At 49.5% G+C, this 27,959-nt stretch overlaps 1 protein-coding gene across 2 annotated transcripts; it reads left to right on the top strand.

Annotated features, from left to right (window-relative positions):
* The first annotated feature begins 27 nt into the window (after positions 1-27).
* Positions 28-5,093, top strand: LOC149434595 (ribonuclease P protein subunit p25-like protein). Of its 2 annotated transcripts, none has more exons than XM_089663604.1 (2): positions 28-120; positions 1,815-5,093. In XM_089663604.1, exon 2 carries the CDS (start codon positions 1,824-1,826, stop codon positions 2,379-2,381), a length of 558 nt encoding a protein of 185 aa, XP_089519730.1. In that variant the 5' UTR covers positions 28-120; positions 1,815-1,823; the 3' UTR covers positions 2,382-5,093. The 2 variants fall into 2 exon arrangements, with proteins under 2 accessions (XP_089519730.1, XP_089519731.1); XM_089663605.1 differs by having other exon boundaries at positions 58-99.
* Positions 5,094-27,959: the final 22,866 nt, after the last annotated feature.

The following is a 27,959-nucleotide window of genomic DNA, read 5'->3' as shown; positions in this document are numbered from 1 at the left end:
AACATCTCACGATTGATTGGCGGGCTCCGAAGTCCCGCCCCCCAATGATGACATCACAGTAAGATGGCGGCGCAGTGAGGACCCGGATGGATCGGTGAGGTGTGTGGGGATCGATGTGTGGTGAGTCGGTCTTCCCTGTCCCTCCATAGGTGGTGTGCTGGGAGTAGTAGTTCCATGACTGGGGGCTCTGCTGGTGCACCACAAATGCCAGCATTCCCTGTATTCAGGGGGGACACGTGCTTCCCTTTAAGTGTCCCTGTGATGTGAGAAGGGAGCCATGACCCCGGCTGGCGGTGCGGGTTTCCTCCTGTAGGGGGAGCCACTATACCAGACCACCTCCTTCCCAGTATATTGGGCGATGCCAGGAAATGCTGTCCGCCTGGCTTCCTCTCCTGGATGGAGGCTCCTCCTCCTGACAGCCAGGAAAGCGGCATTCCCAGTGCCAGACACCCCCACCCTCCCGGGACAGCTCCGGTCCCAATGAATGCAAGGTGTTTTCTGATTACATGAGGTGGAGAGCTGACGTGGTGACATTACAATGACGTACCCTGCTTCTGACCACAGGGGGAGCTCACTCTGGGGGGTGTTAGATGGACTAGCAGATTTAAATACACTAACAAACTGAAGCCGAGCTCCAGATCACACTTTATCACACCCTTCCAGTCCGGACGCTTCCCCCGCCCCCCCCCCCCCCCTTCCAGTCCGTACGCTTCCCCGGCCCCCCCCCCCTTCCAGTCCGGGCGCTTCCCCCGCCCCCCCTTCCAGTCCAGGCCAATTTTCAGCTTTCAGCGCTATCACACTTTGAATAACAATTGCGCGGTCATGCAACACTGTACCTATATGACATTTTTTATCATTTCTTTTAGACAGATAAAACTTTATTTTGGTGGTATTTATTCACCGCTGGGATTTTTTATTTTATTTTTTTTGGGCTATATAAATGAAAAAGTCCAAAAATTTGGAAAAAAAAGTGTTTCTTTTAAAATAAAATTTTGCAAATAAATAATATTTCATCATAAATCTTGGCCAAAATGTATTCATCTATCTTTTTAGTAAAAAAAAAAAAATAACCAAAATTAGTTTATAATCAAATTATAATTTTTTCAACTTTTTTTTTTTTTTTTACATTTTTATTTTATTTTTTTAGATGTTTTTTTTTTTTTTTTTTTTGAACATACTGTCACCCTAGCAGTGTACTGTCACCATGGTGACACTGTACTACTTGGGGGGGGTGAAGATTTTTTTTTTTTACACTGTTTGTGTTTGTGTAAAAGCCATTGAGAAATACTGTGTGAGCTGTGATTGGTCACACCTTATCACATGGTACAAGACTGTTGTGAATAGCCCTGTACCATGTGACCTCTGTGATCATTCACAGATTTCACACGTAGTAAGCAATGATGTCAGAAGTGACATCCTGCTTACTACTCTGCATGTGATCACTGATTGGCCAATCAGAGATCACATGATCGGGACCTCACACAGAGGTCCCGTACAACGATCGGTGCGGAGGACACAGCGGGCACCGGATCGCGGTGCTGTGCGCTCCCAGGCTAAAATGGCCACCCCTGCACTGCTCCCATCTGGCCGTTTATATACATGGGCCGGACGGGAAGTGGTTGAGAAATGTCACCTGCTGATTGGGGCTCATTCACACCAATGCAGGGAGCAGACTGAGGTTGTGCTTTAAGTGCAGTTAGTGTTTGCGTGTGGCGGAGCCCCTCCTTCCCCACTTGGTGTATTTGCCCCATACATCTATGATCCTACTGGAGGAGGTGTGGCCCTTACATAACACTTTTGTCCATTGCCCGTAGGAGAACGTCATGGAGAACTACAAGAAAGTCCGGGTGGAGGAGAAGCCCGTGGAGCTGCCCTTTTCTTCTCTTCCCACAGACATCATCGAGATGAAGGTCAAAGATGGCAGCAAGATCCGTAATCTCATGGGCTTCGCCATCGGCAAGATGGAGAGCGAGAACGTGCGCCAGATTCTGTTCAGTGGCACAGGCAAGGCCCTCGGCAAGACCCTCACCTGTGTGGAGATCATGAAGAGGAGGGTGAAGGACCTGCACCAGATCACCAAGATCTTCTACAGGCAGACCGAGGAGATCTGGGAATCCATTGTACCCGAGGTGGGCCTGGACCCGCTGACCGTAAAGAGAAACTGCCCCTCTATCTGCATCCTTCTCAGTAAGGACCCCCTGGATACCGCTGAGCCTGGCTACCAGGCCCCCGGCAGCTATGACTCCCAGTGGCTCCAGGAACTGAAGGTGGAGAGCCAGGGGCCAAAGAGGAAGAAGCCAGGCCTGGGCCGAGGTGGGGTGATGGGAAGGAAGCAGCACAGGCCACCTGGTGGACGAGGGGAAACCTCCAAGCAGTCGTAGAGAGCGATATTTATAGATGTGGATTTGTGGAAGACCCAACTGAGGAAATATGGCCAGATGTTGGCTGGGGCTTCATTGGGGTAGTCCACGTTTTAGGCCACCCTTTGGTCTTACAACTGGAAGGGCCAGTCTGGTCACGTTGGGTTGTATAGATTCCCGAAACCTGGAGAACAATGATGGAACTATAACGGAAGGCTGATGGCACTTGACCTGAACCGATCCCTGAACTCCAATGGCCAACCAGCCTGAGCATTTCCAAAAGGTGTCCATGTTTTCTGAGTCATTTCAGTTGGTTGGTGGAGACCCATTTTCAGCTGGTTGGTGGAGACCCATTTTCAGTTGGTTGGTGGAGACCCATTCTCTCCTCCAACTTGGTTGCACCATGGAGGCTGTGAGCTAAGTAACAGTGTTACCTGCTAATCCCCCCCCAAAGTCTGCTGGCTGTAGGCCCCATTTTCAGGTCTTGGAGATCGTTGATCTGGGAGAAGGATTGGCAGGGAGCCCTGGAGCGTATAAGGCGATTGAGGGGTGGGCCTTAAAGAGACTTGCTGCAGAACGAATGCCCAAAGTCTCTTTAAGCCACGCCCCTCAATCACCTTATACTCTCCGGGGCTTCTTGCCATTCCTCCTCCAATGGCTTCCACCACTAAATACCTGGTACTTCCAGGTATAGCGTGTTATGTGACCCCCCCCCCCTGCCATGATGCATGGACTATGTAGGCTTTAAAGAGAACCTGTCACTATGTCCTGGATGGGCAAGATGAGGGCGTCTCTTCAAAGCTTTATTAAGGGACAAGTTGAGGTGGAGTGTAGGCCGCCAGTCATAACCTCGTCTGAAAATCCTTGTTTCCTGGCTGACCATCACTGGCATGAGCATCACTATTTTGAGCACGTATGCTGACTGGAAGAGTCGCAGGTCCCAATCTGCCTACTCTACAGGATTAGCATCACAGCCAGGCACCTAGCATTTTCAGAAAGAGCTCAGCAGCAGCCTCCATGTTTCCCTTATGGAAGATTTCCATTACAGAAAGAAACAAGCCCGCTTCAAGCGCACACTTCTGGTGCCGGCTTGCCAGGGCTTGGCCTACACCCACACTTCATATAAAGATGGTGGCCAGGGCTTGGCCTACACCCACACTTCATCTAAAGATGGTGGCCAGGGCTTTTCCTACACCCACACTTCATCTAAAGATGGTGGCCAGGGCTTGGCCTACACCCACACTTCATCTAATAATGGTGGCCAGGGCTTGGCCTACACCCACACTTCATCTAAAGATGGTGGCCAGGGCTTGGCCTACACCCACACTTCATATAAAGATGGTGGCCAGGGCTTGGCCTACACCCACACTTCATCTAAAGATGGTGGCCAGGGCTTGGCCTACACCCACACTTCATCTAAAGATGGTGGCCACAGCTTACCAGGGCTTGGCCTACACCCACACTTCATCTATAGATGGTGGCCAGGGCTTGGCCTACACCCACACTTCATCTATAGATGGTGGCCAGGGCTTGGCCTACACCCACACTTCATCTATAGATGGTGGCCAGGGCTTGGCCTACACCCACACTTCATATAAAGATGGTGGCCAGGGCTTGGCCTACACCCACACTTCATCTAAAGATGGTGGCCAGGGCTTGGCCTACACCCACACTTCATATAAAGATGGTGGCCAGGGCTTGGCCTACACCCACACTTCATATAAAGATGGTGGCCACGTACCAAGCTTTATTGATCCAAATAGACCACACTGGGGATGCTGTGCTTCAGCGTGGTCTGTGTTTGAATCAAAGATGGTGGCCACAGCTTACCAGGGCTTGGCCTACACCCACACTTCATCTATAGATGGTGGCCAGGGCTTGGCCTACACCCACACTTCGTATAAAGATGGTGGCCAGGGCTTGGCCTACACCCACACTTCATATAAAGATGGTGGCCAGGGCTTGGCCTACACCCACACTTCATATAAAGATGGTGGCCAGGGCTTGGCCTACACCCACACTTCATATAAAGATGGTGGCTAGGGCTTGGCCTACACCCACGCTTCATATAAAGATGGTGGCCAGGGCTTGGCCTACACCCACGCTTCATATAAAGATGGTGGCCACGTACCAAGCTTTATTGATCCAAATAGACCACTTTGGGGATGCTGTGCTTCAGCGTGGTCTGTGTTTGAATCAGAAGAGCTAGGAGGAATCCGGTTGCGTGAGTGGCTGCCCTCTATATATGTAACCATCCCATATATGCGTATACGGAAGTCTCTAAGACCCGAGAACCTGGTGAGGAGAGCACACAGACCTGCAACCAGCAGATCAGAAAATGGGGGTCAGTGCTGTCTTCTGCCCACCTTCCCTGACCCCTCGTCCTCCATATTTTAGACTAAGTAAGAAGTCTTCTGGAAAATCACCAGCTGAACCCTAGATTGGATCCCCCCCATCATCCCAACTTGAACTGTACCACCAAAATGGAATCTTGCACCTGATTGGCTGTTCTTCCTCCAAAGCTGTAAGGGAACTTTGTGACAAAAGCCCCAGCGGGGACCGTTATCAGACAATCGATGACTTCTCAGTGCGTGATTGCAGGACAGGCTGAGAGTTCAATCGCTTGCCGGCACGATTGGAGACCTCAGACCTCGGTGTTCTGCATATTTCCACATTGCCGAAACTCTGCGAAGGGCTCACAGCGCACAATAAAATGTATTTTGTGATCATAAAGGGTTGTCCTGTGTGTGAGCACCACGTTCATCCTGCTTGTTCTGTATGAGGACTGACCACTCTTCATGATCTGTGCTAATAAGTGGTCCCAATATGGGCTTAATGTAGAACTAAAGGCAAAACCGTTTAGTTTGTTTGGTTTTTTTGGGGGGGGGGGGGTTTGTTTTGGGGGTTTTTTGTGTGTTTTTGGTTTGGTTTCTTTTTGTGTGGGTTTTCTTTTTTTTTTGTTTGGTTTCTTTTTGTGATTTTCTTTTGTGTGTTTTTTTTTGTTTTGTTCTTTGTTTTTTTTAATTTTCTTGTTTTTTTTTATTCTGTTTTTTTTGTTTTTGTTTTTATTCTGTTTTTTGTTTTTGTTTTTATTCTGTTTTTTGTTTTTGTTTTTTTTATTCTGTTTTTTATTCTGGGTTTTTTTGTTTTTTTTTTGGTTTTTTATTCGGTTTTTTGTTTTTGGTTTTTATTCTGTTTTTGGTTTTTTATTCTCTTTTTTGTTTTTTTTTGTGGTTTTTGTGGTTTGGTTTTTGCTTTTTATTTATTTTTATTTTTTTTGTGGGTTTTTTTTTTTTTTGATAAAGTAAGGGAGAATTATATCCTCTCTGTAATTTCTTTTTTTTTTTTTGCTATCTGTGTTCCTTTTTGGGGAGATTTCCTTTCACTTCCTGTCCCATAGTTCAAACAGGAAGTTACATTTTAATCTGGCTGAAAAAAGGGAAAAATCCATCCAGTTCAACCATAAAAAAAAAAAAAAAAAGTGAGACTATAACTGCAAAGTGAGTTAATCCCAGATCTAGTGTCCCCATTGGAAGATTTCCCCTCTCTTCTTGTTCTGGTGACAACTCAAAATTTAGAATTTTTCTTTCACCCTTGGTGGTAATGGTAAACAGCACACAGAGAGAGAGAGGGTGAATCTTCCCAACGGGGGCACAGACAGCAATAAAAACCCAATAGGGGTTCTAATCCCTCCCCACTCTGTCCAAAATGATAAAAAAATAGTTCTACTTTTAGTTATGCTTTAATCAGAAATGGGGGATGTGATGCCCCTCACTTTTTTACGCACGAACCCCCATGACGAACATAGGGGTAGACTTACTAAAACTGGAGAGTGCAAAATCTGGTGCAGCTGTGCATGGGAGCCAATCAGCTCCCAGGTTTGAAGCTGATTGGCTCCCTCCCATGCACAGCTACACCAGATTTTGCCCTCTCCAGTTTTAGTAAATCAAACCAACAGACTAAATGTTGATACTAAATTGTTTCCCAATTCTATTAGTGTGTTCTGAAAGCAGCAAGCAGGTCTCTATATTACTAAAAGAGAGAGGGCGCCACCATCTAAGTGTAGCCATTTATTAGTAAAACAAACCCCAAGTGTTTCAGGGATAAGACACGCCCCTTTAGCAGGCCAAATAGCTATTTGGCTTGATAAAGGGGCGTGTCTTGGCTCCGAAACGCTTCACTCCACCTGTCCACGCTGACATTGTGTTGTCGTCCGCCTGCTGAGTTCAGCTGAGCCAGCCGAGTGTCCGGAAGTCCCCAGCTGCATCCATTACAGCGTCGGGTTCCAGCGGGGTTACGTCGCTGCCATGTTCATCTAGCACAGGGGTGGGCAACTGTGGCCCTCCAGCTGTTGTAGAACTACAAGTCCCATGAGGCATTGCAAAACGGACAGTTACAAGCATGACTCCCAAAGGCAGAGGCATGATGGGACTTGTAGTTCACCAACAGCTGGAGAGCCACAGTTGCCCATCCCTGATCTAGCAGCTTCCCAGCGCAGCTCTGCATTACCAGCCATCTCCCAGCTGAACTTTGCTGTCCCTGGGCACCTCCTGGACGAACGATGCATGGAGATGCCGGTTTATATTCCTATCCTTACATTAATGCAGTCAGTGCATACATGTATTTGTTTGGGGTTATGTTACCAATAAATGCCTACACTTAGCGGGTGGCGCTCTTTTATTTCTGATCTGTGCACTGGGTTCCACTCCAGACCTGTAATCAAAGTCTAGCATCAAGTCCATGACACTCCTGGGATATGGATCTGGTCAGGTAAGTAGCAGAGGGGGTTGTTCATCAGTTTCAGCTGCTTTGGTGGTAATGAAATTAACAACAGGTGCACTAGATGGGCAACAATGAGTCGACCCCCAAAACAGGAATGGTTTTACAGGTGAAGGCCACTGACATTTTTTTTCCCTACTCATCTTTTCTGACTGTTTCTCACTAGTTTTGCACTTGGCTAGGGTCAGTGTCACTACTGGTAGCATGAGGCCATACCTGGACCCTACAGAGGTTGCACAGGCAGTCCATCTCCTCCAGGATGGCACATCAATACCTGCCATTGCCAGAAGGTTTGCTGTGTCTCCCAGCACAGTCTCAAGAGCATGGAGGAGATTCCAGGAGACAAGAGCATGGAGGAGATTCCAGGAGACAAGAGCACGGAGGAGATTCCAGGAGACAAGAGCACGGAGGGGATTCCAGGAGACAAGAGCACGGAGGGGATTCCAGGAGACAAGAGCACGGAGGGGATTCCAGGAGACAAGAGCACGGAGGGGATTCCAGGAGACAAGAGCACGGAGGAGATTCCAGGAGACAAGAGCACGGAGGAGATTCCAGGAGACAAGAGCACGGAGGAGATTCCAGGAGACAAGAGCACGGAGGAGATTCCAGGAGACAAGAGCATGGAGGAGATTCCAGGAGACAGGCAGTCCCTCTAGGAGGGCTGGACAGGGCCGTAGAAGGTCCTTAACCCATCAGCAGGACCGGTATCTGCTCCTTTGTGCAAGGAGGAACAGGATGAGCCCTGCCAGAGCCCTACAAAATGACCTCCAGCAGACCACTGGTGTGAATGTCTCTGACCAAACAATCAGAAACAGACTTCATGAGGGTGGCCTGAGGGCCCGACGTCCTCTAGTGGGCCCTGTGCTCACTGTCCGGCACCATAGAGCTGGATTGGCATTTGCCATTGAACCCCAGAATTGGCAGGTCCACCACTGGCACCCTGTGCTTTTCACAGATGAGAGCAGGTTCCCCCTGAGCACATGTGACAGACGTGGAAGGGTCTGGAGAAGCCGTGGAGAACGTTCTGCTGCCTGTAACATGGTTCAGTATGACTGTTCTGGTGGTGGGTCAGTGATGGCCTGGGGAGGCATCTCCATGGAGGGACACACAGACCTCTACAGGCTAGACAATGGCCCCATGACTGACAGGTATCGGGATAAAATCATTGGACCCATTGTCAGATCCTACGCTGGTGCAGTGGGTCCTGGGTTCCTCCTGGTGCGGTGGGTCCTGGGTTCCTCCTGGTGCGGTGGGTCCTGGGTTCCTCCTGGTGCGGTGGGTCCTGGGTTCCTCCTGGCACAGGGGGTCCTTGGTACCTCCTGGCACAGGGGGTCCTTGGTACCTCCTGGTGCGGTGGGTCCTGGGTTCCTCCTGGCGCGGTGGGTCCTGGGTTCCTCCTGGCGCGGTGGGTCCTGGGTTCCTCCTGGTGCAGGACAATGCCCGGCCTCATGGGGAGAGTATGCAGGTAGTTCCTGGAGGATGAAGGAATTGATACCATTGAATGGCCCCCACGCTCACCTGACCTAAATCCAATAGAACCCCTCTGGGATGTCATGTTTCAGTCCATCCAACGCCGCCAGGTTGCACCTCAGACTGTCCAGGAGCTCAGTGATGCCCTGGTCCAGATATGGGAGGAAATCCCCCAGGACACCATCCGTGGTCTCATTAGGAGCCCCCCCCCCCCGACGTCAGGCATGCATAGAAGCACGTGGGGGCCACAGAGACCACTGAGGGCCATTCTGAGTTGCTGCAATGACATTTCAGCCAAATGGACTCGCCTGCTGCATCATTTCTTCACTTTGATTTTCGGGGTGTCTTTGAAATCAGTCCTCTGTAGGTCGATCATTTTCATTTCCATCAAACGATGGGGCATCTTCTATTCCAATCTTCTATTGTCCACATTGAGTCAATAGATCACCATTCATAGATAGATCAATAGATCATAAAATGCAGATATTGCTCTGTCTTTATACATAGACCCCACCGCTGGTCCCATAACTAACAGTACAGCTCGTGCAGGAGCAGTGCAGAGAAAGCAGCCACTGTATCATCATAGGCAGCCATTGGTACTGATTACAGGAGGTTCTCTGGGGGTCCCTGGAGGCTGAAAAAATATTTCGTCCTGGCCGGATCCGGAGGGGTTATTGGAGCCGGTGGCGGCTTCTTTCCTTTGATGTTGGATTCTGTGTGAATTTCAGATTTAATGATGGCGGACAGTAATTGTCTCTCCGGTAGCGGCAGTGCGCCGAGAACCCCCTCATTACTCCCAGTCAGATCTCATTAGCCGTCCAGACTCTTCTCTCAGATGCTGTTTGAGGACGTTCTTGAGCCGGCCAACTTTGCCGACTTCAAACCAATTACCAGTTTAAACATCATGGCGTTAAATATTGGAGGGACTTAACCTCTTCGCTGCCAGGGACTGCCGAGCTTCAGTCTAACATGGTGCTTCTCGGTAGATTTGTGGAGTCCTCTAGAAGGCAAAACAGAAGGAGGCCCACTGCCGGCACTACAAAATGGTTGTAATCATCCCAAGGCTAGACTTCCTACCCTATACTTTCCTGTACCTGGCTCATGAGCTGTATGAGGTCCCTAAGGAGTAGGGTCCATTGTGCAATGGGGGGTTCAGGGTTTGAGGTCCTTCAGGACTGTATGAAAGTACAAGAGGTCCCTAAGGATCTGAGTTCATTGTGCTCCATGGGGTTCAGGGTCCTTCAAAGCTATATGAGAAGTCCTTAAAGTTTGGGGTCCATTGTGCCGTGGGTGGTTCAGGTTTCAAAGTCCTTGAGAGCTGTATGAGAGTATGAAAGCTCCCTAAGGATTGGGGTCCAATGTGCCTTGGGGAGTTCAAGGTCCTTCAGAGTTGTATGAAAGGTCCCTAAGGAGCAGAATCCATTGGGCCCGCGCGGTTCAGGGTTTGGGGTAATTCAGAGTTGCATGAGAATATGAGAGGTCCCTAAGGAGCGGGGTCCATTGTGCCCTGGGGGAGTTAAAGGTCCTGCAGAGCTGTATGACAGAACGAGAGGACCCTAAGGATCTGGGTTAAATGTGCACAGGAGGTTCAGGGTTTGAGGCCCTTCAGGGCTGTATGAGATGAGAGGTCCCTTAGTGGAGGGGTCCATTGTGCCTTGGAGGGGGGGGGGGGATTCAGGGTTCAAGGTCCTTCAAGGCTGTATGGCAATATGGGAGGTCCTTAAGGATTGGGGCCTATTATGCTCCAAAGGATTCAGAGTTCAAGATTCTTCATGGCTGTATGAGAATACAAGAAGTCGCTAAGGTGTGGAATCCATTGCCCCATGGGGTTTAGGGTTCAAGGACCTTCAGGGCTGTATGAGAATATGAGGTCCTTAAAGTTTGGGGTCCATTGTGCCCTAGGGGGTTTAGAGTTGAAGGTCCTTCAGGGCTGTATGAGAAAAGGAGAGGTTCCTAAACATAGGGGTCCATTGTATCTTGGCAGGTTCAGGGTTTGAGGCCTTTCAGGGTTGTATGAGAATACAAATAGTCCCTAGGGTGCATTGTGCCCCGGGGGTTCAGGGTTCAAAGTATTTCAGGACTCCCTAAGGATTGAGGTCCAATGTGCCTTGGAAAGTTTGGGATTCAAGGTCCTTCTGCGTTGCATGAGAGTACAAGAAGTCCCTAAGAATTGAAGGTCCTTCTGGGCTATATGAGATTACGTGAGGTCCTTTAGGGTCTATTGTGCCTGGGGGGGGGTCAGGGTTGTAGGTTGTTCAGAGCCCCCCCCCCCCCAGTACTGACTGTTCTTCCCATGCAGTCTACAGAGATAGCTGGGAACAATGTACAGTGCCTTGAAAAAGTATTCATACCCCTTGAAATTTTCCACATTTTGTCATGTTACAAACAAAAAACGTAAATGTATTTTATTGGGATTGGATGTGATAGATCAACACAAAGTGGCACATAAGTGTGAAGTGGAAGGAAAACGAAAAATGCTTTTAAAATTTTTTTTTACAAATAAATATCTGAAAAGTGTGGCAGGATTTGTATTCAGCCCCCTTTACTCTGATACCCCTAACTAAAATCTAGTGGAACCAATTGCCTTCAGAAGTCACCTGATTAGTAAATAGAGTCTCTCTGTGTGTCATGTGATCTCAGTATAAATCCAGCTGTTCTGTGAAGCCCTCAGAGGTTTGTTAGATAACATTAGTGAACAAACTGCATCACGAAGGCCAAGGAACACACCAGGCAGGTCAGGGATAAAGTTGTGGAGAAGTTTAAAGCAGGATTAGGTTATAAATCAACATCCCAAGCTTTGACCATCTCACGGAGCACTGTTCAATCTATCATCCAAAAATGGAAAGAGTGGCACAACTGCCAACCTACCAAGACATGGCCGTCCACCTAAACTGACAGGCCGGGCAAAGAGAGCATTCATCAGAGAAGCAGCCAAGAGGCCCATGGGAACTCTGGAGGAGCTGCAGAGATCACAGCTCAGGGGAGAGAATCTGTCCTCAGGACGACTATTAGTCGTCACTCCACAAATCTGGCCTTTATGGAAGAGTGACAAGAAGAAAGCCATTGTTGGAGGAAAGCCATAAGAAGTCCCGTTTGCAGTTTGCGAGAAGCCATGTGGGGGACACAGCAAACACGTGGAAGAAGGGGCTCTGGTCAGAGGAGACCAAAATGGAACTTTTGGGCCGAAAAGCAAAACGCTATGTGTGGGGGAAAACTAACACTGCACATCACCCTGAACACCCCATCCCCACCGTGAAACATGGTGGTGGCAGCATCATGTGGTGGGGATGCTTTTCTTCAGCAGGGACAGGGAAGCTGATCAGAGTTGATGGGAAGATGGATGGAGCCAAATACAGGGAAATCTTAGAAGAAAACCTGTTAGTCTGCAGAAGACTTGAGACCGGGGCGGAGGTTCCCCTTCCAGCAGGACAACGACCCGAAACATCCAGCCAGAACTACAATGGAATGGTTCAGATCAAAGCATCTTCATGTGTTAGAATGGCCCAGTCACAGTCCAGACCCAAATCCAATGGAGAATATGTGGCCAGACCTGAAAATTGCTGTTCCCAGACGCTCTCCATCCAATCTGACAGAGCTTGAGGGATTCTGCAAAGAAGAAGGGGCAGAAATGTCCCTCTCTAGATGTGCAAAGAGACATCCCCAAAAAGACTTGCAGCTGGAATTGCAGCCTTGTAGGTCGATGACAGTACACCTTTAGCGAGGGCATTCAGATGATACCCAGTGAAGATCCCAGAGTGTGCCAGGGAAACATTCTCCACATCACTGTACACAGGGATGCCACTAAGAGGGTAGCAGCGGCCCTCCTGTACGGGGCCTGGCCCCACAAATGTGTGTGTGGGAGGGGTTTGCAATTACTGGAACCAATCCCCTTGTGTGAGCTGCAGGAAAGGGAGGATTAGATCGTGGAGGGGGGTGATAAAAGTAGCACAAGAGTGCACAATTACTGGAACCAATCCCCCCCCGTGTGAGCGGCGGGAAGGGGGGGATCAGATCGTGGAGGGAGGGGGTGATCAAAGTAGCGGGGGAGGGGAATGCACAATTACTGTAACCAATCCCCTTGTGTGAGCTGCGGGAAAGGGGGATCAGGTTGTGGAGAGGGGGGGTGATTAGAGCAGCAGGGGGGTGGGCACAATCACTGGAACCAATCCCCCCTGTGTGAGCTGCGGGAAGGGGGGGATCAGACCGTGGAAGGGGGTGATCAAAGTAGCAGGGGGGGGGGGCACAATTACTGGAACCAATCCCCACCGTGTGAGCTGCGGGAAAGGGGGATCAGGTAGTGGAGGGGGGGGTGATTAGAGTGGTAGAGTGGAGGGCAAAATTACTGGAACCAACCCCCCTGCCGTCTTTTCTTTTCTTCCTCTCACAGCTGTCACAGAGGGATTGGTTCCAGTAATTGTATCCTCCCCCTCGCTGCTACAATCATCCCCCCTCCACGATCTGACCCCCGCTTCCCACAGCTCCTATCCCCCGTGTGCCCCACCCTCACCGCCCACACCGCTGCCAGCTTATCCTCCTCCCCTTCCCTCTAGCTGAGGGGCACATGGGGATCTGGTGTCAGTAAACATGTCATGTTTACTGGCCCTTCATTTCCTGAATGTGTACAGTGAGTGATCGACACCGATCTTTTCTGTGTTCATTCATAACTGAAGCACAGCAAACAGGTAGGCTGTACAGGGACCCATGATTTCTATCAGCAGCTCTGAATATACATTGCCATCACCAAGCTGGACATATGACCCAGGACAGACCGGATCCATGAATATCTGTCCACCAGAACTGATTTCTGACCCTCCATATGAATGCCAGAAACATGCTGCCCTCCTGTACAGGCCCTGTGCCCCATAAATGAGGGGCGCAGTTCCTGGAACTAATCCCCCTGTGGCCTCCACTGCAGCACAGCCAGCTTCTCCTTCACGCTGCTTTTCAGCTGCTGCAGGAGGAACCATGGGGGGGGATTGGTTTCAGTAGTTGTTCCCTCCCATTCTGACCCCACCCCCTCCATTATCTGACACCCCCTTTCCCACAGCTCTGATCGCCCCGCACTGCTGTTGGCTTCTCCTCTCCCACCCGCCTGCTGTCAGATGTTATGGTGCACAGGGGGAATCGCTGTGAGTAAGCACCTTCATTTCTTGAATGAACACAGTGGGGCGTATTCACTAAAGCTGGTTCACTCACAATCTCGTGCAATTCTGTATAGAAACCAATCACCTTCAAGTTTTTGTTGCTAAAGCTTAATTAACCAACTGAGGCTAGAAGCTGATTGTCTGCCATGCACAGCTGCACCAGATTCTGAGCGAACCAGCTATATTAAATAAACCCCAGTGTGTGATCGGCACCAATCTATCCTGTGTTCATTCATAAATGAAGCATAGTAAACAGGTAGGCTGTACGGGGCCCCATGATATCTAACAGCAGCCCTGATTATAAATGGCTGGTCGTGTGACCCAGAACAGGATGGATCCATGAATTCCTGATGTCTGCAACCGGATTCTGACTCTCGGTAGGAATATCACGGCAGAAATGTTTAACCACTTGCCGTCCGGCTGCTGTATGTAAACGGCCGGACGGTGGCAGTCCAGGGGCGAATTGCCATTCATAAACGGCGCCCGCATTTTCAAGCTGTGCGTGCTTCCTGGGAGCGCACAGCACAGCGATCCGGAGCCCACTGTGTCCTCCAGACACAGTGAAACACCGATTGTCATATGGGACCTCTGTGTGAGGTCCCGATCATGTGATCACTGATTGGCCAATCAGTGATCACATGAAGAGTGGTAAGCAAGATGTCACTTGTGACATTATCGCTTACTATGTGTGAAATCTGTGAATGATCACAGAGGTCACATGGTACAGGGCTATTCACAACAGCCTTGTACCATGTGACAAGCTGTGACCAATCACAGCTCACACAGTATCAGTGTTAAAAAAAAAAAATCTTCATCACCCCCCACAAGCAGTACAGTGTCACCATGGTGACACTGTACTGCTAGGGTGACAGTATGTTAAAAAAAAAAAAAACTAATACCCCCCCCACGGCGAGAGAGAAAGACACTCACCTTCACAGCTGGACATCCCCTGGAACAAGAGTCAGGCTCTCCATACACCATCAAGCAGCCCGCAACCTTTCTTGGATCTCACCCGGTCCCAGTAGCGGACTGGCCACTCGCTCACAGCCCAAGGGCCCGAGGGTCAGTAGGGGGCCCCATGAGATGCCCCTGGTACCTTCTTCATAGGCTATTTTGAGTTTGGGCAAGGACACAGGGGCCCCATGATCCCCGATTGCCCGGGGGCCCCATGAGTTGTCAGTCTGCCCCTGCCTGGTCCCCATGCCACATGTATCCCTTCATCTGGGGGGTGCTGCTGCCCCCTTGAAAAATGCTGCCCTAGGTAAATGCCTTGTTTGCCTTGTGTTAAATGCACCCCTGTACACAGGGGCAGACTGACAAATCATGGGGCCCCTGGGCAATAGGAGATCATGGGGCCCCTGTGTCCTTGCCCACACTCAAAGCACACCTAATAAAAGGTACCAAGGGCATTTCATGGGGCCCCCTACTGACCCCGGGCCCTCGGGCAGTGCCCGAGTGCTCGAATGGTCAGTCCGCCCCTGCCTGTACATGAAGGGTATGTGCCTGTCCTACTTAAAATGCTAGTTTCCTGGCTGCCATGCCGGTTTGGACTGGAACAAACATGCAAATAAAGGCTTATGACTTTCATCCCGTTCTCCTGATATATATTTGTGTCTTGGTCAGTTTTTTTTTTACAAATATTGAGGCCAGAGGATCAGTATGACAGCCATTTTTTGTCCTTTGACAGGTTATCCTTAAAGGCACAGTCCACCTGTAGTAAATGCAGCACCAAGGATCCTTTGATGAATGTGCATCAGGGTCTCAGCGTGTCCTGGGCACAGTGTATAGGTTATTGCAGTGTTTTTGCCCTTAGGCTGGCACAGAGGTTTGGACCTTCTGGTTCGGAACTGGGCTACACTTCTGGTGACATTGCTGCCATGGCAGATGGGATTTGTAGTAACCTCTCTTCATTGTTCCTGGACCTTGATGGGCAGGCAGAATCCCCCAGGAAGACCCCCCCCCCCCATGATTCAAACAAGGTGCAAGTGGGGCATTGTGAGCTTTGGGTAAGGAGTACGTTAAACATGGGTGCAACAAGAAACATGGCCCAAAAGGTGGACTTAAAGCGGAGTTCCACCCAAAAGGGGAAGTTCTGCTAAAAAGATTGGTCCCCCGCTCCCCATTAACCCCTTTACGCCGGCCGCACACAAATGTGCGACCTCCCGCTGTCTGGGCCTAGACGCCGAACTGCCGCACATTTGCGTTCATGTAAGAAAAACATATGTGCTGAGAGCACACGCATGTCCAGTACTCTCGGAAAGGTCCCGGTCTGCTCTTTCGATCGGGACCTTTCCCGATCATGTGACCGCCGTGAGGACGCATCACGGCGGTCACATGATCCCTAAACCACGCCCCACCCGCCACTCCTCCCGGCTTCTGAAACTCTTAAAGGGCCGGGAGGCGCCTGCGGGAAGAGGTTAAGGATTGGAACATTTGGGGAGCAGGGGGGGGGGGAATGGGTACCCCAATTTGACAGGTACACGCTCCCACTTCCGCTGCGATCACCTGGGCGATCGGAAATGGAAGTTGTCCTCTTACCCTCCCTCCCCAAAGTCTTCTGGGACACTTGACAGGTCGCAGAAGATGACGGGACCATTCAGGAAGCGCAGCGCTACTCGCGCATGCACAGTGGGCACCCGGTTGCGAAGCCGCAAGCTGTCACAGCCGGGTGCCCACACTAAAGATGCCGGCGCCTGGAATACAGGACAGCCGGTGAAATGGGCTGCGGCGGGGGCAGGGATGGACTGACAACTCATGGGGCCCCCGGGCAATAGGGGATCATGGGGCCCCTGTGTCCTTGCCCAAACTCAAAAAAAACTATGAAAAAGGTACCAGGGGCATCCCATGGGGCCCCCTACTGACCCCAGGCCCTCGGGCAGTGCTCGAGTTTCCAAATGGTCAGTCCACCCCTGGGCGGGGGCAACGCAGGATCGTGGGACAGGTGAGTGGCTGTTTTTTAAAAATCAGCAGCTACAGTGGAACTCCGCTGTAACCTTCAAAGTGAAAAAATGCTTGCTGCAGTTCTAAAAAATGTCCACTAGATGTCACCCACATCTCATCATTTATTAAAGCCATTCCTACTCCTAATTCTGAGAAATCAGATTTTATGTATTTATTTCAGGTACTTATATATCACCATCCATTTACACAGCACTTTACATATATATTGTACATTCACATCAGTCCCTAACCCTCAAGGGGTGTACAATCTAAGGTCCCTAACTCACTTTCATACATACACATACTAGGGCCAATTTAGACAGGAGCCAATTAACCTCCCAGCATGTCTTTGGAGTGTGGGAGGAAACTGGAGTACCCAGAGGAAACCCACACAGGCACAAGGAGTACAGGCAAACTCCAGACAGGGGGTGCTGTGGTTGAGATTTGAACCCATGACCCTAGTACTGCCAAGCAGAAGTGTTAGCCACTGAGCCACTGTGCTGCCCCATTTAGCCACTGTGCTGCCCAGATTGAAGTGTCTTCATGTCAGCCAGTAGAAGGTTTAGGCCTTATGCGTTAGCTGTAGAATGCTGCATTTTAAAATGTGAGTTTTTAGCATTTTTGCATTCGTTTTTTTTCACATATTTTAGCAAAGTTATACTCCCACAAAATCTTCAGCTCAAAAATAGCCAAGACTTTTTGAGCTTTTATCAGCGTCAGAGCATTTTTACAGCTAAAAAATTCCCCTTGAAACCCACTAGTTCTGTTTTTTTTTTCCCAGCCAGAAAACGCTGATTAAAGCCGATGTGTGTACGGACACATAGGAGAACATGCCGGGGAGTTTACTAGCTGTAGAAAAAAAATGCCAGAAGCCAAAAACAGTCGCTGCTAAAAACGCGGCTGGTAAAAAATCCTATCTACAGCCGGGATTGCCAGAGAAGAGAACTCCAGTAGGTTTGTTCTGGACCATTTCCAGGATTATTATTATTATTATTATACAGTATTTATAAAGCGCCAATAGTTCGCTCAGCGCTGTACATTACAAAAGGGAGACAGAACATGTGACAGAACAATACCAATACAATGCAAAACATGAGGGGATCGAGGGCCCTGATCTTTCGAGCTTACAATCTAGGAGGGAGGGGGTGGTGGCACAGGAGAAGATAACTGTGGGGGATGGAGTGGTAGGAAGAGTGGAGGAGGTCGGCAGTTAGCAGGGGGTGGGGTAGGCTTTCCTGAAGAGATGGGTTTTCAGGGTGCACCTAAAGGAGAGGAGAGGATCAGCGCTGAATTTTGAAGGAAAGACATTCAAAAATCTGTGAATTGTTAAACTGTGATTATTATTATACAGGATTTATGGCACCAACAGTTTGCTCAGCGCTACAATATAACGGGAGACAATACAGCAACAATACAGTTCAATACAAGAGGGATAGGAGGGCCTGATCCTGGGAGCTGACAATCCTCCTCTCCACCAGTATGTTGCCCACCCTGCAACAGTGGAAATAACCCTAAAGACTCATATCTACAGGACAGGGCGCTTCACCAGGATCGCCATCCGATATAATAAACCCATATAACTGCTGCTTATCTTTTTACATTTCTCTGGGGAAAATAAATGTTATTATAGACGTGACAGATCAATTCATCTTGTTGAAACAAAGATTCAGAGCTTTTACAGTGTATCTAAAATGTAATATTATTGTTTTGTACCGGTCGGTAGATGTTGTGACTGTATTCATTTCTATTTTTTTTTCAGGATATTATTTTTCTTATTTTCACCTGGTGATCCTGCCAGGAACACACTTCCTGTTAGGGTGACAACACTCACTCAATGTAATTTTGGAGCAGAAGCGTTGTCATTGTAGGCTGCTCTTCTGATTTGAAGAACAAACTCATCTCCTTCTCTCCCCCCCCCCCCCCATATCTCTCTCTCTCTCTTGTTTCCTTCTTATTCTTCTCTTCTCTTTTTTATCCCTCTCTCTCCCCCTATTTTCTTTATCTCCCTCTCGCTGTCCAGCTCTCTTCCTATCTTTCTTTTTCTTTCCTTCACTCTCTATCCCTCTCTTCCTCTGCTTCTTTTTCTCTCGCTCTCTTCCCTCTCTCTCTCTCTCTCTCTCTCTCATTTCTCTCTCTTTATCCCTCTTGCTATTTCTTTCTTTCCTTTTCTCTCTCCTTCTTTCTTTCTTTTTTTCTCTTTCTTTCTTTCTTTCTTTCTCTCTCTTCTTTCTTTCTTTTTTTTTTTCTTCTTTCTTGCTTTTTCTTTCTTTCTTTCTTTTTCTCTTTCTTTCTTTCTTTCTCTCTCTCTCTCTTTTCTTTCTTTTTTTCTCTCTTTCTTTCTTTTTCTCTTTCTTTCTTTCTTTCTCCCCCCCCCCTCTCTCTCTCATCTTTCTCTTTCTTTTCTCTCTCTCTATCTCTTTCTTTTCTTTCTTTCTTTCTTTCTTTCTTTCTTTCTTTCTTTCTTTCTTTCTTTCTTTCTTTCTGTCCTTCTTTCCTTCCTTTCTTTTTTTCCTTCCTTCCTTCCTTCCTTCCTTTCCTTTCCTTTCCTTCCTTCCTTTCCTTTCCTTTCCTTTCCTTTCCTTTCCTTTCCCTCCCTCCCTCCCTCCCTCCCTCCCTTCCTTCCTTCCTTCCTTCCTTCCTTCCATCTCCCTTTGTCTCTATCTCTCCCTTCTCTCTGTCTTCTCTCTCTTTTTTTGCTCCCTCCCTTTTTCTTTCTCCACTGCGGAGTTAACATGTGATGCACAGAGAGGGTGATGGGTGCTTACTGGAACCAATCCCCTGTATAACTCTCTCTGCAGCAGCTGAACCCCAGTAGAGGAAAAAGCTGGCTTTCTGCTGCTGCGGAGATAGCCATACAGGGGATCATTTCCAGTAATTGTTCGCCTGCCATGCTGATCACCCTCCCTGCCCACATCTGATTCACCCAGCTGCCTGGGGCCCCCCTGCTGGCCTGGGCCCTGTACAGGAGGACTGGTGGTACGGCCCTAAATCTCATAGAAGCTTTATCATGTTCACGTCATTCCAAAAGCCATTTCTGAATATTTTTATGTCTGCAGATTTCACTGGAAGGTCCCTGTTCAGGTATTTCCTGTTATAGGGTGACAACACTCTGTCCCTGTATCTCAATTGTGTTCCTGTGTTGTCACCCAGGCTGATGAAAAGTGGCAGTTCCAACCCACATTACACAGACATGGTCCACTGTCAGGAGACCCACCCTGCGAAATTCCACGCAGCCACCCCTGGAGTGCATGCAGGCCGGAAGTGACTGCAAAGGATATGAAGGAGATCAGCAGCACTGAGATGACAAAATAGTGAAGAATAGGACTTTTATTATGAAAATGGCAATTATTTATGACACACAGAGCAGAATAAATGCTATTTCAGTGATGCTTTACATCTCCTGTAGGACAAATAATAAAGAACATACGTACAGTATATACAAAATAATATATTCTCTTTCAATGCATCGGTGCTGAGATTTGAATGAAGGTCGTCTGTGAAAGGCTCCGCTGGTATTCTTCATCCCGTGTCAGTGAGTTCAAGGCTCCAGCGAGGATCTCCTGCCAGATTCCGGGCCATTCATCAGCAAACAATGGCCGCCCTTCCTGGGCCCGAGCACAGCGTCCGTCCGAAGCCGAACAAAGATCCTCTGTGTCCGCTCTGCCTCTCCTGTCTGCTGAGCTGCAGAGATGACGCTTTGTATTATCCATTGCTGAGATTACAGAGAGCCCTCAGCGCTGAATGTGAGCAGTGAGGCTTGACGAAACGCACCGAACGCAATTCACCGCGACAAACCTCCAACCATACACCTGATAAGGGACCAAAGTCACACAATTAACTTTTCTCCGACTCCAGAGGAAGTGGAGCAGAACACTGCAATGTATCCAAATGGAAATATTATACATTTATATAGCTCTGACATATACCGCAGCGCTGTACAGAGATCACTGAGCCAGTCACATCAGTCTCTGTACAGAGGAGCTTACACTCTAATGTCCCCTCCCCCACAGTCACATCAGTCTCTGTACAGAGGAGATTACACTCTAATGTCCCCTCCCCCACAGTCACATCAGCCTCTGTACAGAGGAGATTACACTCTAATGTCCCCTCCCCCACAGTCACATCAGCCTCTGTACAGAGGAGCTTACACTCTAATGCCCCCCCCCCCCACAGTCACATCAGTCTCTGTACAGAGGAGCTTACACTCTAATGTCCCCTCCCCCACAGTCACATCAGTCTCTGTACCAGAGGAGCTTACACTCTAATGTCCCCTCCCCCACAGTCACATCAGTCTCTGTACAGAGGAGCTTACACTCTAATGTCCCCCCCCCCCCCACAGTCACATCAGTCTCTGTACAGAGGAGCTCACACTCTAATGTCCCCTCCCCCACAGTCACATCAGTCTCTGTACAGAGGAGCTCACACTCTAATGTCCCCTCCCCCACAGTCACATCAGTCTCTGTACAGAGGAGCTTACACTCTAATGTCCCCTCCCCCACAGTCACATCAGTCTCTGTACCAGAGGAGCTTACACTCTAATGTCCCCTCCCCCACAGTCACATCAGTCTCTGTACAGAGGAGCTTACACTCTACTGTAATGTCCCCTCCCCCACAGTCACATCAGTCTCTGTACTAGAGGAGCTTACACTCTAATGTCCCCTCCCCCCACAGTCACATCAGTCTCTGTACCAGAGGAGCTTACACTCTAATTTCCCCTCCCCCACAGTCACATCAGTCTCTGTACCAGAAGAGCTTACACTCTAATGTCCCCTCCGCCACAGTCACATCAGTCTCTGTACCAGAGGAGCTTACACTCTAATTTCCCCTCCCCCACAGTCACATCAGTCTCTGTACCAGAGGAGCTTACACTCTAATGTCCCCTCCCCCACAGTCACACACTATTATTATACATGTATATAGCTCTGACATATACTGTAGGAGTCGGCACTACGGAGGAGACATCGACTTTTGCGGCTCTTGCTCCCTACAACAGCTCCAACTTTACAAGTCGTCCCCCCTCATTGCTCTCTTTGGTGCTCTGGGATGGCGGGTCAGCAAGCCCAGACCTCCATCTACCAGTCACCGGGCCGGGATCTACGGACAGATAACGATCTACATGTTGCTGATGCCGTCCCCCCATTCTAATGCCATCAATGCTTCTAAGTCACAGAGCTGACACAAGTATGCAGCAAGTGAAGGTCGGGGAAATCAGAACGATTCATCTGCATAACTGCCACTTCCACCAGAATGAATGGCGGCGGTAACATTTGGCAGGCGATGGCGCTCACATGGTAACGACGTTTCATCAGTCGGGATCAATGGAGTGATTTTGACAAACTATATTGTGGTTTATTTGGTAGAAATAGTTCCCCTGTGAGGACCCAGCCACACTGCGCGCATGCTGAACGCTCCACAGCTGTCAGGTTTGGCACAGTAGGCGGCAGTGTGATCGCAGCGTCTTTTTTTATTGAACTTTATTTGAAGTGTGGTGGCATGTGTTGCCCAGGGGCGGACTGACCATTTGGAATCTCAGGCACTGCCCGAGGGCCCGGGGTCAGTAGGGGGCCCCATGAGATGCCCCTGGTACCTTTTTCATAGGCTTTTTTGAGTTTGGGCAAGGACACAGGGGCCCCATGATCCCCTATTGCCCGGGGGGCCCCATGATCCCCTATTGCCCGGGGGCCCCATGAGTTGTCAGTCTGCCCCTGGTGTTGCCCACGGGTGCACTGCAATAAACGTGGCATGTCTGCACTTCATCGCAGCTCACTGGACCTCCCGGCTGCGTTGCAGTGCGAACGGGGCTCCTCCAGCGCAGAAAAATTCCAGCCACCGCATTCCGTGGAAACAAACCCTAGGGCCGCGTCATTGTGTAAAAACCGTGCGATCGCACATGATGTCAGGAAAACATCGCAATGCAACTAAATAAATAACAAAGAAAAAACTTTTTTTTTAGTTCTATGTCCTTTGTAGCTTTCTGGTATTTTCTAGGTTTTTTTGTTATTTGACTGTTTTTCCATATTAAGAGAAAAAACAAAGCAAAAAAAAAAATTCAATAGACAATATACAGGAATTTATTGTTTTCTGTATAATTTTGTATTTGTGGTTTGGACAAAAAAAAATAAAAAAAATAAAATAAATTCATGAAATTAGAAAAAGAAAAATATAAATAACATAAAATAAACAAACAAATAAAAAAATAATGAAAAAAAACTTGACTGTCCTGCACAGAGTCCTGACCTCAACCCCATAGAACACCTTTGGGATGAATTAGAGCGGAGACTGCGAGCCAGGCCTCCTCCCCCGACATCAGTGCCTGACCTGACAAATGTGCTTCTGGAAGAATGGTCCAACCTTCCCATAGACACCCTCCTAAACCTTGTGGACGGCCTTCCCAGAAGAGTTGAAGCTGTTATAGCTGCAAAGGGCGGGGCCAACTCAATATTGAACCCTACGGACTAAGACTGGGAGGCCATTAAAGGTCATGTGTGTGGAAAGGGCGGGGCCAACTCAATATTGAACCCTCTGGACTAAGACTGGGGGGGCCATTAAAGGTCATGTGTGTGGGAAGGGCGGGGCCAACTCAATATTGAACCCTCTGGACTAAGACTGGGGGGCCATTAAAGGTCATGTGTGTGGGAAGGGCTGGGCCAACTCAATATTGACCCTCTGGACTAAGACTGGGGGGCCATTAAAGGTCATGTGCGTGGAAAGGGCGGGGCCGACTCAATATTGGACCCTACGGACTAAGACTGGGGGGCCATTAAAGGTCATGTGTGTGGAAAGGGCGGGGCCGACATAATATTGAACCCTACGGACTAAGACTGGGAGGCCATTAAAGTTCATATGTGTGGAAAGGGCGGGGCCAACTCAATATTGGACCCTACGGACTAAGACTGGGGGGCCATTACAGGTCATGTGTGTGGAAAGGGCGGGGCCAGCTCAATATTGAACCCTACGGACTAAGACTGGGAGGCCACTAAAGGTCATGCGCGTGGAAAGGGCGGAGCCAACTCAATATTGAACCCTACGGACTAAGACTGGGGGGCCATTACAGATCATGTGTGTGGAAAGGCAGAGGGAACAATACTGGGGGCAATATATAGTAAAGAAATAATGACAACAAATAAAACACAAATAAATAAATGGAATGAAATTGATACAACTTGAGGAGAGACGCGGAAAGGTAACATTGTATCCACCTGATCACTGAAACATTCCCATCAGAACAGCCTCAAATATGAACTTCCTATGCTGTCCCGACCGTCCAATCACATCAAACATTACCGCCATCCAGCTGACCATTTCCAGTGCCCATTTGTACTTGATGGGTGGCAGCACGGACAGTTCAGCTTTCAGTTACGAGAAAACAAACAGTGTTCAATGTCTTACAGTTCATCATCTTTCTAAAGCAGACACAGCCCAGAAAGTAGAGTAGAAAAGCCTTCCCCCTGCCAGCATGCTGTGCTCTCTGTGTGGAAGCAGTGCTCTCTCTGCAGAGGTTCGACATGCCCCCTGGCAAATCAGCATTCATGAAAGCTAATGCTCTCTGCTGATTGGACGCGCTAGCTATGACTCATTGGTGGTATTTAGGATCTCTGCAGAGAGACCACGGCTTCCACAGGGAAAGTACGGGTCCTTCTCTGCAGGATGCTGGCTGTGGACAGGCTTTCCTACTCAGATGTGATTGGACAGGGAAGGAACAGCAGATCACTCATCATTGCACTCTCTCTCATTCTATCAGCATGTTCACAGTGTTAGATCAACAGTACAGTGCAATACAGAGATAGAGCACTGCTCCCTCCACTGCCAGCTGTGCAGGAGATCACTGGAGGCTGATATACAGAGAGTCTGAGGGTTCTGAGAGGGGAAGGGTAGAGCTTCTGGTAATACTTTCATTGCTGTCTGTGACTTCCTGTCCCGGTGACAATAGCTCCTCTCATTTATTTTTTGGTTGTCACCAAGACAGGAAGTGAGGGAAAATCTCCCTTACGGTGTACTTTGTGCATTTTTTCCATATCTGTGCATTAATCCGGAGTGGAACTTTAGCTTCCTGTAAAGACCGCTCACTGCAGCTCTCTCCCCTTGTGCAGGGTGACTGGTCTTGTCTCCGCCCCCTCCTGTAGTTTTCTGCAGAGCCTGTAGAGGGTGGAGCCTGTTTGGTCCCTCCCATAGCTCTGCTCTCTCCCCTTGTCTAGGGTGACTGGTCTTGTCTCCACCCCATTCCTGCAGTTTTCTGCAGGCAGCCTGTAGTGGGTGGAGCCTGTTTGGTCCCTCCCACAGTTCTGCTCTCTCCCCTTGTGCAGGTGACTGGTCTTGTCTCCGCCCCCTCCTGTAGTTTTCTGCAGGGCCCGTAGTGGGTGGAGCCTGTTTGGTCCCTCCCACAGTTCTGCTCTCTCCCCTTGTGCAGGGTGACTGGTCTTGTCTCCGCCCCCTCCTGTAGTTTTCTGCAGGTAGCCTGTAGAGGGTGGAGCCTGTTTGGTCCCTCCCACAGTTCTGCTCTCTCCCATTGTGCAGGGTGACTGGTCTTGTCTCCGCCCCCTCCTGTAGTTTTCTGCAGGACCTGTAGTGGGTGGAGCCTGTTTGGTCCCTCCCACAATCTGCTCTCTCTCCTTGTGCAGGGTGACTGGTCTTGTTTCTGCCCAATCCTGTAGCTTTCTGCAGGCAGCCTCTCTCCTTGTGCAGGGTGACTGGTCTTGTCTCCGCCCCTCCTGTAGTTTTCTGCAGGACCTGTAGTGGGTGGAGCCTGTTTCATCCCTCCCACAGTTCTGCTCTCTCCTCTTGTGCAGGGTGACTGGTCTTGTCTCCACCCCCTCCTATAGTTTTCTGCAGGTAGTCTATAGTGGGTGGAGCCTGTTTGGTCCCTCCTATAACTCTGCTCTCTCTGTGCAGGGTGACTGGTCTTGTCTCCGCCCCTCCTATAGTTTTCTGCAGGTAGCCTGTAGTGGGTGGAGCCTGCTGCCCCCCCACAACTCCGCCCTCTGCAGAGGCTATGTACAGCACAATGATGAGCTCACTACTCCCTTTACCAGGTAATATCTGGGTTTGCAATAGAATTTGTTGCACACAAAGTGGATTTCTATCCTTTGTTGCTATTGAGGAATATTTTCAGTAAATGGAAGTTTTGTGGCCGGAGTTCAGCAGAATTGTAATGAAGATAAAAGTGGACCCGACGTGGCTCCTCCCCACCCGCCTATAATTCCGCTTCTGTGGGATCACACTGGGGATCATCTTATTCTATCTTTGTCCCGGATTTGTGAAGCTTCCTATCTGTCTGCCCGCGCACTGACTTTATGTCACCCCAATTGTCGGGTGGGGGGAGGGGCAGGTCGATGTGTCCATGCCATGGCAGTGCCGTGCTTGTCACCAGATGCTCCCCGCTCCTAATTACCGTCCCCAGATGGACCCTTTCCGCTCCGCCTTGCGATGCCGCCGTCCGCGCTGAGAGGAGGTGACAACTCTCGCTGAGATATTGAACTGTCCATCTGCCGGTGGAGGCTAAAATTAGACAAAACATGGAAAGGCTTTTATAGAGGCAGGAGCTGTCATGTCACATCCATGTCCGGGGCCACAGTTCTCATCTCCTTCTGGACGATCATCGGGGGGGTGTCATGTCACATCCATGTCCCGCCGTGTCCGGGGCCACAATTCTCATCTCCTTCTGGACGATCATCAGGGGGTGTCATGTCACCTTCATGTCCGGGGCCACAGTTCTCATCTCCTTCTGGACGATCATCAGGGGGTGTCATGTCACCTTCATGTCCGGGGCCACAATTCTCATCTCCTTCTGGACGATCATCAGGGGGGTGACATGGCCCACCATGTCCGGGGCCACAATTCTCATCTCCTTCTGGACGATCATCAGGGGGGGTGTCATGTCACATCCATGTCCGGGGCCACAATTCTTCTCATCTCCTTCTGGACGATCATCAGGGGGGTGTCATGTCACATCCATGTCCGGGGCCACAATTCTTCTCATCTTCTTCTGGATGATCATCGGGGGGGGTGTCATGTCACATCCATGTCCGGGGCCACAATTCTCATCTCCTTCTGGACGATCATCAGGGGGGGTGTCATGTCACATCCATGTCCAGGGCCACAATTCTCATCTCCTTCTGGACGATCATCAGGGGGGTGTCATGTCACATCCATGTCCGGGGCCACAATTCTTCTCATCTCCTTCTGGACGATCATCAGGGGGGTGTCATGTCACATCCATGTCCGGGGCCACAATTCTTCTCATCTTCTTCTGGATGATCATCGGGGGGGGTGTCATGTCACATCCATGTCCGGGGCCACAATTCTCATCTCCTTCTGGACGATCATCAGGGGGGGTGTCATGTCACATCCATGTCCAGGGCCACAATTCTCATCTCCTTCTGGACGATCATCAGGGGGGTGTCATGTCACATCCATGTCTGGGGCCACAATTCTTCTCATCTCCTGGACGATCATCAGGGGGGTGTCATGTCACATCCATGTCTGGGGCCAGAATTCTTCTCATCTCCTTCTGGACATTCATCAGGGGGGTGACATGTCACATCCATGTCTGGGGCCACAATTCTTTTCATCTTCTGGACGATCATCAGGGGGGTGACATATAACATCCATGGCCTGCCGTGTCTGGGGCCACAATTCTTCTCATCTTCTTCTGGACAATCATCAGGGGGTAACATGTCACATCCATGGCCTGCCGTGTCCGGGGCCACAATTCTTCTCATCTTCTTCTGGATAATCATCAGGGGGGTGACGTATAACATCCATGTCCGAGGCCACAATTCTTCTCATCTTCTTCTGGACGATCATCGGGGGGGGGGGTGACATATAACATCCATGGCCCGCCGTGTCCGGGGTCACAATTCTTCTCATCTTCTTCTGGACGATCATCAGGGGGGGTGACATATAACATCCATGGCCCGCCATGTCCGGGGCCACAATTCTTCTCATCTTCTTCTGGACGATCATCGGGGGGTGACATATAACATCCATGGCCCGCCATGTCCGGGGCCACAATTCTTCTCATTTTCTTCTGGACGATCATCAGGGGGGGTGACATATAACATCCATGGCCCGCCATTTCCAGGGCCACAATTTTTATCTTCTTCTGGACAATCATCAGGGGGGTGACATATAACATCCATGGCCCGCTGTGTATTGGGCCCCAATTCTTCTCATCTTCTTCTGGATAATCATCAGGGGGGTGATATATAACATCCATGGCCCGCCATGTCCGGGGCCACAATTCTTCTCATCTTCTTCTGGAAGCTGT

The sequence above is a fragment of the Staurois parvus genome, unplaced genomic scaffold, assembly GCF_062004578.1.
Source record: "Staurois parvus isolate SC_StPar_1 unplaced genomic scaffold, SC_StPar_1.0 ptg001729l, whole genome shotgun sequence".
Classification (NCBI taxonomy): domain Eukaryota; kingdom Metazoa; phylum Chordata; class Amphibia; order Anura; family Ranidae; genus Staurois; species Staurois parvus.
The sequence above is the reverse complement of the archived record's forward strand: the minus strand, read 5'-3'. Positions and strand labels throughout refer to the sequence as shown.